At 39.6% G+C, this 14403-nt stretch overlaps 1 protein-coding gene across 2 annotated transcripts in view; it reads right to left on the minus strand.

The window, feature by feature from the left end:
- Positions 1–5815: 5815 nt before the first annotated feature.
- SLC39A8 (solute carrier family 39 member 8) overlaps positions 5816–14403 on the minus strand; it is a 78848-nt gene continuing 70260 nt past the window's right edge. Inside the window, exons 6-9 of one of the 2 annotated variants that reach the window (XM_065877853.1) lie at positions 13632–13839; positions 13247–13431; positions 11094–11126; positions 5816–5827 (exon numbers count right to left, since the gene is read on the minus strand). In XM_065877853.1, coding sequence (XP_065733925.1) covers positions 5816–5827; positions 11094–11126; positions 13247–13431; positions 13632–13839 — 438 coding nt within the window. Of the gene's footprint in view, positions 5828–10976; positions 11127–13246; positions 13432–13631; positions 13840–14403 lie in introns of those variants that run through there. The other variant, XM_065877852.1, reaches the window with a different exon arrangement.

Genomic DNA, 14403 nt, shown 5'->3' on the forward strand with positions numbered 1-14403 from the left:
TTAAATAGATACAGTGTAAATGACAGCAGTGTATTGACATCAAAAGTATCATTCTGGTGATCCCAAAAGCATCATTTAGTATCATTAATTGCAAAAGTGTTCCATCTCAAGTTAAGTCACGGAGGGAAATTCTTGATTCAAGTGATGGGAAGGGAAAAAAGGTCTAGTCAGAAAGGCATTAGACTTATTCACTAAAACCAAAGTCAAATAGTCAAACACAACGTCCTCTGTGAAGAATTGCCTGACTGATTCCCACTCCAGCCTAAAGAGAATTCTCCCACTTGTGCTCAATTACTATTTGCTGCGTGTCTGTCTGTCTGATTGCTGGTGTCCTCTATCGTAACACCTATGAGTTGTGGTATCATTGGTTTTTATGTGACTATTCCCTCACGATCCTCCTGAGAGCAAACATGAGATGATTCATCTTTGTATCCTCTGGGCCTTGAATGTATGTTTTATTGAACAAATGAACGAATTCTTTCATTCACAGGACAAGCTCAGAAATTTTTTTCTCATTCCCTGCAATGGTCTACCTTATTTTTAAAAAAACAGTTAAAGTTTGAATGGTAAGGTTTTAGTTGGAAAAAAGTGAAATGTAATTATTCCAACACTAACCTGGATATTATGCTTAAGTATTAGTGATGCATGTGCCTAAAAAAGCCAGGTGTCTATAAAAATCAAGTGATAACTTGACAACCAGGTGATGGTTGCTAAGAAACTGCATTTTTCTGTGAACACATGGTGCATGAAGTATGGCCTAGATTCATATCCTACATAAAACATCTTCCTTGGAGTTATCTAAAGAGTCTCATTTTGCATGGCTTGTCAAGGCATATAAGTGACTTTTTCTGCTGTCCTGCTCCTGCTATTAAAAATCATGATTCTATACATAGAATATTATTTCATCACCATGACCTGTTCTGGACTCCAGGTTGTTTAAATTACAGACTAAGGCCCTCTTCAGCTCCAAACATTTCAGTGACATCAAATGTTACCCTCTCCTTTGGTCACCACTGAGGAACAACCACGGCTTCTGACGGACTAGCAGTGCTAAACACAAAAATTAAAATATCTACGATGTTTCTGTATTCCAAAGTGAAATAATAATGAACAAGGTTAGCTGCAAGTTTTGAAGGACTTTTGTTCACCACTAGAGGAACATAATAGAGATTTTGCTATATTCTGCTCCAAATAGGAAGTTGACTCCAAATCTTGACGGCAGGGGGCAGGGGGGATGTTGTCCAAAAAGTACTTAGGGACTGTGCTAAATTTAAGTGCTAGAAATTGTGTTTAAAATAAATATCTCAATATTTAACTGCTGTATTAGTTAGAAAGTTTGGTAAAGCACAAGGAACTATATTCAATATCCTGTTATAAACCATAATGGAAAAGAGTATGAAAAAGAATATATATCAATAACTGAATCACTTTGCTGTACACCAGAAACTAACACAGCATTGTAAGTCAAGTATGCTTCAATAAAAAAAGAAAGTTTTCATTTCGAGTAACACAAACTCAAATTATCTAAAGCCAAAAGAAAAAAAGACTTAATATTGAAATAACTTGGATAACTCACAAAATTGAAGGAACTGCAAAGAAAATAGAAACACACTGGGGATGTCCGAGACTACAACCATGGACAACTTAATGACAACCCTCTCTCTCTACCCCAGTCTCTACCCTGTCATCTTCTCTCTGAGCTTCAGTCTCATTTCCCAGGTTTCTCCTCATGCCAAGGAGCACCGGAGCCACATTCAAAGGCAAGAGCTCTGGCTGTTCCCCTCCAATGTGGGAAGTTCTGCGGAAAGGTTATGATTGACCTAGCCTAGGTGACCTCCTAGCTCGTGCGGGGCACGGGGGTGGGGGGCAGTGGTTGGAAGGCCCTCTGGAACCACTGAGGATGGAGCCGCCAGATTCTGTGAGGAAGAATGAAGCCGTTACAAGAAAGGCAGAGTCAACGTGAGTAAGAAAATCAACAGAAGTCCCTGACTCCAAACATGTTGGTAGTTTAATATCACTTTCACCAGTTTCGTCACTGCAAAGGTAGAGGGCAACTCCACCCTTATTTTATAAATATTGTCTCTAATATTCACTATTCTAAAATGTTTTGAACATTTTTCACCCTAAAACACCAAAGACTCGCTATGATAGCACAGGTGATTGTTCTCCCATGTGTCCTTCTATAAAATGCTTACGTAAAATTCTGAGGTTTAGTTTTTGCAAATTAAAAGACTTTTTATTGAAAGACAAAAAGCAAAGGTGGAGAAAGGAGAAAAATGTATATGACATACCTTCCCAACAATTTCTAACATTTCCAAATCAGTGTTTCTAAGTTCATTAACAATCCCACATTTCATTATAAGAATAACAACGTTAAGCCTAACAAATAGAATGACTCCCAAAGGAAAAATATTATTCAGAGGTGTCTGCGGCAAGCAGGAGGAGCCTCCCCTCAGCTCTATGGTTATAAGCTGGGTCCCTGCTTTTATCACTCAGATATGCCTCATAATAATTCAGAGTACATTTTTTTTTTTTTTGCGGTATGTGGATCTCTCACTGTTGTGGTCTCTTCCGTTGCAGAGCACAGGCTCCGGACGCACAGGCTCAGTGGCCATGGCTCACGGGCCCAGCCGCTCTGCGGCACGTGGGATCTTCCCGGACCGGGGCACGAACCCGTGTCCCCTGCATCGGCAGGCGGACTCTCAACCACTGCGCCACCAGGGAAGCCCCAGAGTACATTTTAAGGGAAGGAATATGTTATATCTACATGGGAAAAAATCTCATAAGTCACAAACTGTTTATTCAGTAAGCATTTATAGAAATATATTCACTCTTCCCCACCTAGAATCTGTCTTTGTTTTAAAAGAAGTGATATTTAAGGAACTGTTGCCTCATAAATAGTTGGAATCTTTTATCAATTTTAAAGATATGTATCTGCCGGAAGTATAAATCTACTTCATAGCTAGTCTCTCAATAATCCTAGATATTTTTCTTTGTTTGAATAGTTACTCATACAAATTAATCTAACCTAATTCCATCCAGTTAACTTAAGAGCATTTAATGCATATTTTCCAATCATCTTTAGTTCCTACAAATTTTCAGTTTGCTCTCAAATCATACTAACTCTACTTCCATTTACCCACTTTAGTATCTTACTCTCTCCCCCGAATTCACAATAAGACATCTACTGCTGATCAGTCAGTCACAACAAAAACAAATGGCCCACTCAAACTAGGATAAGGTGAGACAGGTCCATTTACTTACAAATGATCTAATTATAAAAAATTCAAGTGGGACTTGGGGAAACCCCAGCAAGAATCTAGGGCAAACTGCAGCAGAATGGTTACTACCCCTGAGTCAAAGGGATAGAGAGAGCGTAATTGCCAGAAGCAAAGGAAAGGAGCCATAGACTGGTGTTGGTCCAGCAACTATTGGTTAGATGAGCTAGGTATAGAAATTGAGTAAGCATTTATGATTTTCAATAGTAATTCAATAAAATAATTGTATGTCTGATGTTTCCCATAATAAAAATGGTTTTGATTATGTCTTTATTTCATTTTTCTAGTAATTCCTTTGCATTCTATTTACAAAAGTACCAACCTGTGGCAAATTGGAAATAAGAAAGTGGCCCTTCACCACAGAGAGTAGAAGATCTGGATCTCCAGAACCAAAGATAGTTCTGGAGAAGGATTTCTGGAGAGGAGCTGCCCTTCAGTTGAGCAACAGACAGCCCAAGGGAACCCAGTGGAAAGATAATCAAGGAAATTGATGCCCTACCCTCACTCTCCTTTCTTCCTCCAATCTCCTGTTAAGTTCCCCATTGTCTAAACACTTTGAGGTCCACATAGGTCAGTCCTCTGGGACAAAGAGCAGGATACAGAAGGGCAGAGAGTAAATCTCTTTTCTGTGCAATTGAAAAGTTTATGGCCCAAACATAGCAAATGCACAAAGTCCCATCATCACAGAGAATGTCATTTTGGTCACACTCTGTGTGCCACTTATCAATGTATTGCCTCTCAGCTCCAGATTCACCCTTCAATACATCCTCTGCCCTAACAGACAGAATTCCCTTAGCATCTCTCCTGTGCCGTGAACAGCACATTGAACTTTCTCACCAGAGAGCCCTGGGGGATATAGCAAGAGGAAGGGGCTCTCCTTTTGTTTGCAGGTGCTGCATGGGGTCAGCGGTGAGAGTGGGAGGACTTTGGTCACACTCTGCTCCAACCACACACCCAGAGCATGTGGTCCCTCTGCAAGGGCTCAGCCCCAGCCGTGCCTGGGATTAAAACTAGAACCGATTTCACAGGGCTGTTTTAAAAGTGCATGTGTAATCCATATACTGACCTGCAGTTCTCTCAGGGCAAACCAGTAACAACTTTGATTTTATTCCCCACTTGCTTGGGGATGGGACCAGGTAGCCTTTCTACCCCTGAATGAAACTTGATCTGGAACAATGACTGTTCTGACACAAAACTCTGGAGGAATATAAAGTCCTACAATCGCTTTAATATAGTCTCAGATCATAAAATATACACAGTACTCTATATAAAATAGCTAACCAATAAAGACCTACTGTACAGCACAGGGAACTATACTCAATATCTTGTAATAACCTATAATGGAGGAGAATGTATGTGTGTATATATATACTGAACCACTTTGCTGTACACCTGAAACTAACACAACACAGTAAATCAATTATAGTTCAATAAAAAATTTTTTAAAATTAAAAAATATATATAGTCTCAGGTCAATTATTGAAAGTATCCAGTCCAATATACCAATCAGTACTTCAATCTTTATTCAAAGATAAGACTTTTAGGAAGGAATCCTTTTCTTTCATCTCTCTTACTCCCCCTGTTTGCTAACATGGCATCTGGCACCACAAGGGTTAAGTGCTTTGATGGACCAGGGGAAAGGAGGCACAGAAAAGTTCTTATTTGATGGGTACAGTCAAAATATGACTCCGTGCCGTCTGGTTTGACTTAAAGCTGTCTGAGTACTTAAAGCTAACCCTTTTTCTTATTGGCACATTTAGGATTCTTCAGAGGGTCTCCCCCCAGTGATGTATCCTAATTCTCCAATTGTCCCACGAAATTCAGTCCTTGGCTTTTCTAGAAGTCCACTCAGTACCGACCTTCTCTGTCCTCAACATGGCACCCTTCTTACACACGATTTTAAATTGTTCCAGACCAGATCTCTCATCTCCCATTAGATCACACTAGGCCAAGGAGATATTCATGCGTCCTTTGTCCCAACAAACTAGGGCTGAAGTTCAAGCTGAATGCACCAACAACTCTCACCTGAGAGTGGCCTCCAAAGCCACCTGCCAGCCTCCTCTCAGTCTCTCTGTTTCCAGGAAGGGAGTCAGACACCAGTCCACTGTGTCCATAACTGCAGTGGCCCCTCCTGGGCTGTCTGCAGGGCCTTCTGATGGAGTTACCACAAAATCCAGAAGGAGACAGGTTTTGTAAACTTCCTCAGCTTTGTGAGGGAGGGAAATAGTTCTGATTTGAATTCTTCCTATAAGACCTGCCCCTGTAATTCAAAATATTTCATCTTTATTTTTCTCTCCCATGACCCCTGATCAAACATCCCTTTGGTGACCACAAGCATGGTCATAATTATCCACGTGTTGCCCTATTGGGGTTTTCCCACAGATAGGTGTATACAGTTGTTGGGCTCCCATGCACAACCGCTGCAACAGGAATTAAACCATTATATAAAGTTTAAAACATGCAAGCCCTACCCATGAAAAATATTCTTGCTGTATATATCCAAACTAAGCGATGTAAGATTTGGTGCCACCAGTAGCTCATTTAATTATCTACAAAAATCAGATAACATTGCTGATCCAACTTAGCTTATGCTACATAGCTGTAATGACCCATAACGAGAGAGGAAAAAAACAAATGACTTTTTAAATTTGTTTTTGCCAATTTCTACTGACAGTACTTAGCTTTATAGTTCTGGGTTTGAACCCCATAATCAGAAGAGTTTCAAATAGAAAGATGAACGTCCATAGAAAAAAAGAGGTTTCTTTTTTGTTTTGGGGTTTCTGGTTTTCTGTTTGTTTGTTTCCTTAGAAGGTAGACTGTCCTGTGAAAAACACAAGATGTCTTCAAGGTAAATAAATAATACTCAAACAGGCTGCGACAGAGAAACTAGAAAGTACAAGTGTGTATGAACAATACTGTTTGTAAGGTAAGATTGGTCAGTGTGGCCCAGTATAATTAAAATGGTCAAAGTGTCAAGGAATTAATCTGAAAGAAGTCATGAGAATCCCTGAAAGAAGCAGTTCCCTGAGCTGGCTGTGTCAGAACCACCTAGAATGGTAAGTTCCCCAAGTGAACCAGATGCAAGCCTGTCTTTACCTGACACAGTCACTCTGCTACCCAATATCCATTCTTCGCTTCTTCTTGGAAACAGAACCCTGACTTTACTGGTGGTAGTATATCCAGCTAAAAGCATCATTTCCCAGCTTCCCCTGCAAGTTGGTGTGGCCTGCGACTAAATCTGATACGTGACTATAAGTGGAGATTGCTGTATATTACTTCTGAGAAAGCTCCTTTAAGGGGGATGAAGAGCTAGGTGTGAAGTTTTTGCCTTTCTACCCCTTCCTCCTTCCTGCTATGTGGAATTTAGGTGGGATCTCTCTAGCAAACATTTTAGCATATAAAGTAGTCTTAAAGTCAGAAGCCAAAGATTACATGTCAAAGGAGCCAGGATTCCCAATGACCAAGGACCCGCAATGGCAGCCCTGCACTGCTTCTTCCACACTCCTTTTATAGGAAGGAAAGTGAACCTAACATGTTTACACGCCTGTTATTCTATGCTAGCGAATCCTAAATGCAATGATGCTGGCATTTTCTTGGCCTTACCAGATTCCAACAGACGATTTTCCTTTTCACACAGCTATAAGCTCCTCAACAATGTCTCAGAATTAATGGAACAGGAATTTGGAGTTTTCAGTTTATCCTGCTGCCTTAGCTTACCTGAAATTTTACTAGTAAAGTCCCCGATTGGGAGCCTCCAGTATAAGGAGTTAAATGACCATGCGAGAAGGCTCTGTGAGCACTCAGCACAGAAAGGAAGTTAAGGGCAATGCAATCTTACACAGGTATTTCAACCCACAGTTGGGGGAAGGCAGAGTGTCAGTGAGAAAGCAGATGTAGCAACATCAGTGCTAAGGAATTATTTATCACAGAGTTAGAACCTCTTGTATTGTCAACCTCTTGTACTGTGATGGACCTTAAAGAAAACAGGGAGTCTGGAAATCACGGTAGCCTACTGTTAAGAACCAAAGTGAAGACAATGCCAATCAGAGCATGGAGGACAGATTGGTAGTTAAAGTTCCCCTGGCACAGACCATCAATAATTAGTTCTGTTAATACACCTACACTAATTACCTGGTAAATCAGAGCGCTCTTTGGTTCTTCACAATTAATTCATTTTTCAAAAATTTAAGCTCCTAGTTAAAGAAACCCTCTTAGATGTTGGGTTGGTAGGTTGGAAATACTAAACATCTAGAGGTCATTATGAAATGCTATTCAGGGGCTGTTATACAACTGGACTCTCACATTGGCACTGCTAAGCAACTGCTATAGAAGTGAACCTCTCAGGGTCAGACTTGCAAACTGAAGAAACACAGATTATTCTGACTTAGAGCAAACCAGTGTGACATCCATACATCTGCACACAATAACTTACATTGGTAAGGGAAAGAAAATAATATTCTCATAAAAAGGAGTTGGTACTAAATACTAATTTCAAACATGAAAGTAGTTCTAGAAACTTTGCTGAATTTGTATTAGATATTTTCTAAGGAAAATGAAATAATAAATCTACATCGGGTAGACTGAACCCATTTGCACTCTTCACTCTCCTCCTGCGTTAGAATTGCATGTCTATTTGCCACTTGACTGCAGCACCTCTTACTACACTGACCCAACCGACATGACCCGCAGCCTGAAGTGGAGCGACCCAGCAGAGCCCAGGCTGGATCTGCTCATCAGACCCGTGGGCATGAGAATAACCTGTCGCTGTGAGCCTGGGGTCTTCAGATTCTTCGGGTTGGTTGTTACTCCACATGAGTATGGTAATAGAGGTCTCCTATGGTCTGAATGTTTACATCCTCCCAAAACTCATATGTTGAAATCCTAACCCCCAAAAGATGATATTAGGAGGTAAGGGCTTTGGGAAATACTTACATCAAAAGGGTGGTGCCCTCATGAACGGGATTAGTGCTCTTATAACAGAGGCTCCAGAGAGATCCCTTACCCTTCCACCACCTGAGGACACAGCAAGAAGGCGCCATCTACAAACCAGACACAAAACCCGCCTGTGCCTTGAGCTTGGACTTCCAGCCTCCAGAACTGTAAGAAATATATTTCAGTTGTTTATAACCTATTCAGTCTGTGGTATTTTGTTATAGCAGCCTAAACAGACTAAGACAGGGTCTGATTCAGTACTCAAAAAATGCCAAATTAGTAATCATTGTTATAAAGTTCAATAATGCAAAAATAAAAGTATACACACCCATAAAACGCATTGAAATCATTTTTGGTTTGCCATACTAGCATCTTTAAAGCCTGAAATTATAGAATATTCAACTGGTATAATGAATGTCTCAGGATAAGGTATGTTGACTGATAGGTTTACACTTTGTTATCTAGGATAATTTAAATTTAAGCATGGCTTCCCATATCCTACCTTCTACCTGGAACCATAGCCTCTAGTAAGTAGCAATTTTCTGTTTTGCTTTTTTGGTCTTCATACCCTATTGCCTCTGTTCTCCTCAGAGTTGAGGAAAATGGCCAAAAGATCAACACATGGAGAGAGTAACATGAAGCACCCAGACAGTCCACATATATGCTGATCTACACCAAATGAGAGTTTCCACATATATGCTGATCTACACCAAATGAGAGTTTGTTAAACTATCTTGTTTTTTCTTGTTTTTTTTTTGCGGTATGTGGGCCTCTCACTGCTGTGGTCTCTCCCCTTGCGGAGCACAGGCTCCGGACGCGCAGGCTCAGCGGCCATGGCTCACGGGCCCAGCCGCTCCGCGGCACGTGGGATCTTCCCGGACCAGGGCACGAACCCGTATCCCCTGCATCGGCAGGCAGACTCTCAATCACTGCGCCACCAGGGAAGCCCAAACTATCTTGTTTTAATATCATGTCGCAAATAGCTTCTTAACCCAGACATACAAGCTGTGCTTTAAAGAGGTAAAGATTATTTCTTAAGATTGAATGTAGGGCTTCCCTGGTGGCGCAGTGGTTGAGAGTCTGCCTGCAGATGCAGGGGACATGGGTTCGTGCCCCAGTCGGGGAAGATCCCACATGCCGCGGAGCAGCTGGGCCCGTGAGCCATGGCCGCTGAGCCTGCGCATCCGGAGCCTGTGCTCCACAACGGGAGAGGCCACAACAGTGAGAGGCCCGCGTACCGCAAAAAAAAAAAAAAAAATTGAATGTAAGCAGGTGAAATGATAAAAATAGATTCTATGTTTACTGATTTTAATGATTAATATTTACAGTATTTATCTGCTGAATATCTTTGAAATAAACATAGCTATTTCTCTCCCTCATAATACCAAGTACATGGAAGTCACACAAAAAATACATATCAAAATGAATAATGAATGACACAATACATGGATTCAACGGTGTTTACGATTTGGTCAAACAATATTCTTTAATTGTCAGTCATAGAGTGAAATGTACATTAACATACATGTTAAATATTCATCCCATCTGCATTATTGCTATGTGACATCATTTTATGGTTTGTAGAAAAATATAATTCCTGAGATCATTGTTGGCTTCTTTCAATCATTTTCCTCACTGTCAAATCATCTTTCCTTAAACGACTTGGGAGTGTGAATTGGGGTTAGGAGGTTCAATTATAGACCAACTTTTTGTATCTGCTAAATGAATAAACAGGCTCTATCTTTTATAAAGGGTAGAAAAATAACCATGGTGTGTGGAATTATTTTGCAAGGTATACAATATAGGAAAAATGTAGGCTGAACACAAAAGAAGCATTTTCTGAATGTCTCTCAATCACCCATAAGGAACATAGATTTCCTAGCCAATCAGTCTTTGGCATACAGCCATCCAGCTGTTATTTCGCATTTACTTAAAATATCCTCTGCTAAATAGTTGTGTTCATCTTTAAAAGTAAATTGCTTAAAATTACATTCAATTTCTTTCTGTAAACGAACATTTTCTTCACCTTCACAAGCAAACACATTGGATACTGAAACATTGTCGTCACCAGCTTTACATACTCTTCTGCCGTTTGCCATGGTACAACCATAACGTAAGTCATAAGAAAGCAATTCTGGCTTTTTACGGAATCTGGTGGAGTTTACACTGAGTCTGGACTTAGTAGGGCTAACAAAACTTTACTGATTTCAAAATTCATATTATTTCAGGATGGTTTCCAAAACAATCCTAGAAGTCCCTAACTGAAATATAAAACAAAACAAAAGCTATGAGCAATCTTTCTCTCCTGGGTTCACTAAGGCCTTGGAATCATTTGTATCTGTGTACTTGCTTGTGAAAGCACTAAGACAAATTAATTCAAAGAAAACCACTCTGAAACTACTTGAACATTTGATACAACCATAGAGGTTCAAAGGCTTGTACGGCCTAGTCTGTATTTTTCTCCAAGTCTTGGTGTCAAAATGATTATAGAATGTGGCGTTTCTTGCTCTGTGATGATTTTTAGTGTGCATGAAACATAAAAAAAAGTGAGTATTTAACAAATACTTCATGTATCAGGCTTCTCAAGCTGGAACTGAAAAGCTTTTTGAAGGATTTTTAACAACAAATAATGGCTTATTTCACAGATCAGAAAACCAACAATCAGCTTTCTTGACCTACAGCTGAAAACAAAATTATCTTTTAACTAAATAGGAGCTGTTTTATTTATTAAATGCCTCCGTTAACAACACCATCTTTCACTTCCTATTACTCCAATTCAATTTCTCCTGCATACAAAGTAATGAGCAGAATGGCTGTGAATCCAGTTAACACCCCAGCATTCTGAATCATGAAGAAGGTGAAATCGGTTTTTCTTCCAGTTACCTTTTCTCTCAGCATATCATTCATCTCTGGAAACTAGAGGAAAGATATATTGTTAGATAACTGTTGCCATCTTGTGGGAGAACATAAAACTGTCACTGATAGATTCCTGTGGAGGTGGGAGGGGACGAGCATTTCTCTGAGTTGTTTAGATGTTTTAGTATAGAGAGCATAACAGTGATATCCAGCCCTACTAGACATCAACAAGAAAAGTACGAAAATAGTGTTCCCCAAGTGAGTCAATACAGTGGGATGGGATGTACCTCATTTTATGTCTCTCTCTCTCTCTCTCTCTCTCTCTCCCCCCCCCCCACCCCCAGCTCTCTTCTTTGCTCTCTCTGCTCCGTCCACACCATTCTTTTTGGACCTCAAATGCATCCAGCCTCTTTCCATCCTCAACATCTTCACACCCACCGAAACCTCTATCTGAACCCTTTTCCCTCAAAATGTTCAATGAGCTAAATCTCTGAAGTTTCAGCTTAAATCTTACTTTCCTCGGAAGGCTTCTCTTAGGCTCTCCCTAATTTAGGTTCTCTTATTATCATCTTTCATCATATATATTGTTTTTCCTTTCATTTCACAGTTTTTTATTTGTAATTATGTAATCGTGTGTGTGATTTTGTTTGTTTGTTGAATTTCAGGTTCCCCTCTTTGTAGACAGAAGCCCCAGGAACACGGGGACTGTGCCTTTTTTGCTCCCTCCAGGGTCCACAATTTCCAAGCCTGATACAAAAATATCAATCAATAGTAGCTGATTAAATACATTTTTAGAAATCACTATATATTTAATTCCTGTTCTCTTCAATTTGTTTCCTTTTGCTTGTTCTGTCCCTCACAAAATCATAAGGTTTTTAAATAAACTGTGCTTTGATCTTGAAATGAAGACTAAAACAATCTTACTGCAGTGAAAGCAATTAAAACCCCAAGTTCTGTACTTAAAAGCTATCCTTTCTCAGCATATAACTTCTACTGAGAAGGCTTCATGAGGAGATCTGTAAATGCCATCATTTCAAAACATATTTCAAAGTGATCTGCTATACACACATTGATTTGCTATACATACAATGCACACAGCGGTGCATTGTACCAAAGCATCCAAGAGGTCTCCAGAATCCACTGTCAATCCACCTGCCTGATTTGAGAAACCTTACTGGGATAAAATGGATGCCATTTATGAAACCATTCTGAAAGAAGCAAGTATGCTTTCTGAAAAAAGCAAGTAAGTATATACAGCATCACTTATTAGTATTATTTCTTTAAATTGAATAACTCTAATAGATTCTGTTCTTACATTACAGAAAGGAGAAGTGATGACCTAGCATAAAATATGCTATGAGGCATTAATTCTGTGAAGAAAAACATAAATGCAGTGATGGTTCTAAGAGATGAAATCCTTGCACTTATAAGGGCTTGCACAGAACAATGAACAGAGCTAGACAGTTATCATTTGGAACTAGGAACGCAGATGAAGGAAATTAAATTATGTATGTAATACATCCTCAGTTCCAAATGCAAAAGAAACATTCCTTGAGTTGCATCCACTTAGCACATTTTCATTTTCTAGAAAGCTGTCCATGATTTATTTGAAAATGCACAGGACCGTTGGTATTCTCTCTCTTACACACACACAGACATAAAGACAGACACAGCACAGACATAAACATAGATACAAATATATACCGTCCCAAGTAAATACCGTTCAATTTTAATTTACCAGTTTTAGTTTAACTCAAAAGGCTCTCACTGTTCAGAACTTTGAAATAACAAAATGCTATTTACTTTAACAAGTTATTCCCTTCTGAATGTGACATCCTAACAAAAGAAGAGAGGAAAGTCCTATGGAGACATAGTATAGAATACAAGCTTTACCCACAAGGCAAAACACCTGGGAAGATATCTCTCCTTCAGCAAAAATAAGTCATTTCATCCTCTGTCAATGAGATCCTAGATCAAACAATCAAGGAGAATCACTTTCAAATCACTATTAGTACAAACTACTGAAAAAGAGTTATCTGTTGGACCAGGAATATTTTAAACTACAACAGAAAGGCCTTCCACACTGTGGAAAGCAAAAGGTCACCCTTAGTCAATTCATAACCCAGATGTGTCATTCCAAATTTAAATTAAAACAAGATAAAAATCTTAAAATTTCTTACCATATCCGCCAGAGAAATATAGAGGAACATGCCTCCAGCAAGGGCAAATATAATATTTGGAGCAAAATTATTGCCCACCAAGATGCCAAAAGCTAGCCCAACATAGCAGGAACAGGCAGAAAGGAAATTGAATAACAAGGCTTGTCGAGTACTCATTCCTGCATTGAGTAGGATCACAAAGTCCCCTAAAAGAAGAAGAACACATCAAGTGAGTAGGGTTACCTTCCTATTTGGGGATGAAATAAAGGAAAATCATCATTGTCTAAAAAAGGGCTCCATCTTTTTGAGACATCAGCAGGATTTTTAAGAGTGTGTCACCTGAAACGTCTCCCTCCCCTGAAACCAAGAAGCACCTGACTTGGAGAACAAGAGCAGAGTCCCTTACCTAATTCATGAGGGAACTCCTCGCACAGGATGGCGATCGAAGTGCTGAGTCCCTGCAGAAGAGACAAGGTGCAGGAGGCCCCGATGGCCAGGCCATCGATGAAATTGTGGAGGGCATCACTGAGCGTTATCATCCAGGCAATGGTCCCTATTTCTGAGAGCTTCGGCCCCTTCATACAGGTACATGAGCCTGACTCTTTTTTTCCATCCTGCAAAATAACAGAAAATCAGTCAACAGGATACCACCAATATTTCTTGAAAGTCTAAGCAATGCACAGAAGTGGATGTGTTACATGTTGAGAGAGACAAATGTCTCCACCAGAAAGTCTTTCATAGTAGATAGGAACCCCTAATCATATAAAAGCAGAGAAAAACACTTATGGGAGGGAGAAAGGAAAGGAAGAGATTGACAGGCCTTGAACAAACCACTTGAAAAACATTTCGCTTTGGTTTCACCTTCAAACAATCCTTTCGACTTGTATGAACAAATTCTTACGACTGCCTTCCTAAAGTGTAACTGATACTAACCAAGAATTTGATTTATTCACATTCTTTAAAGTAAAAGAAGTTTGTCAAAGACTAAATTTAAAGTCTCTTCCATGTTACAATTTAAATGTGAGATCCATATTTAAAGCATGATGATATCAAGGAACATTTATTTTAATCTATCTTATGCCACTGTGTGACTGCGGGCAAGGAATCTGGGCCTCAGTTTCTTCAATTGTGAAGTGAAGAGAGTGTACTCAATGGCTCATTTATTTTTCAATGACTTA

Source organism: Phocoena phocoena, chromosome 5 (genome assembly GCF_963924675.1).
Source record: "Phocoena phocoena chromosome 5, mPhoPho1.1, whole genome shotgun sequence".
In the NCBI taxonomy this organism is placed as follows: Eukaryota; Metazoa; Chordata; class Mammalia; order Artiodactyla; family Phocoenidae; genus Phocoena; species Phocoena phocoena.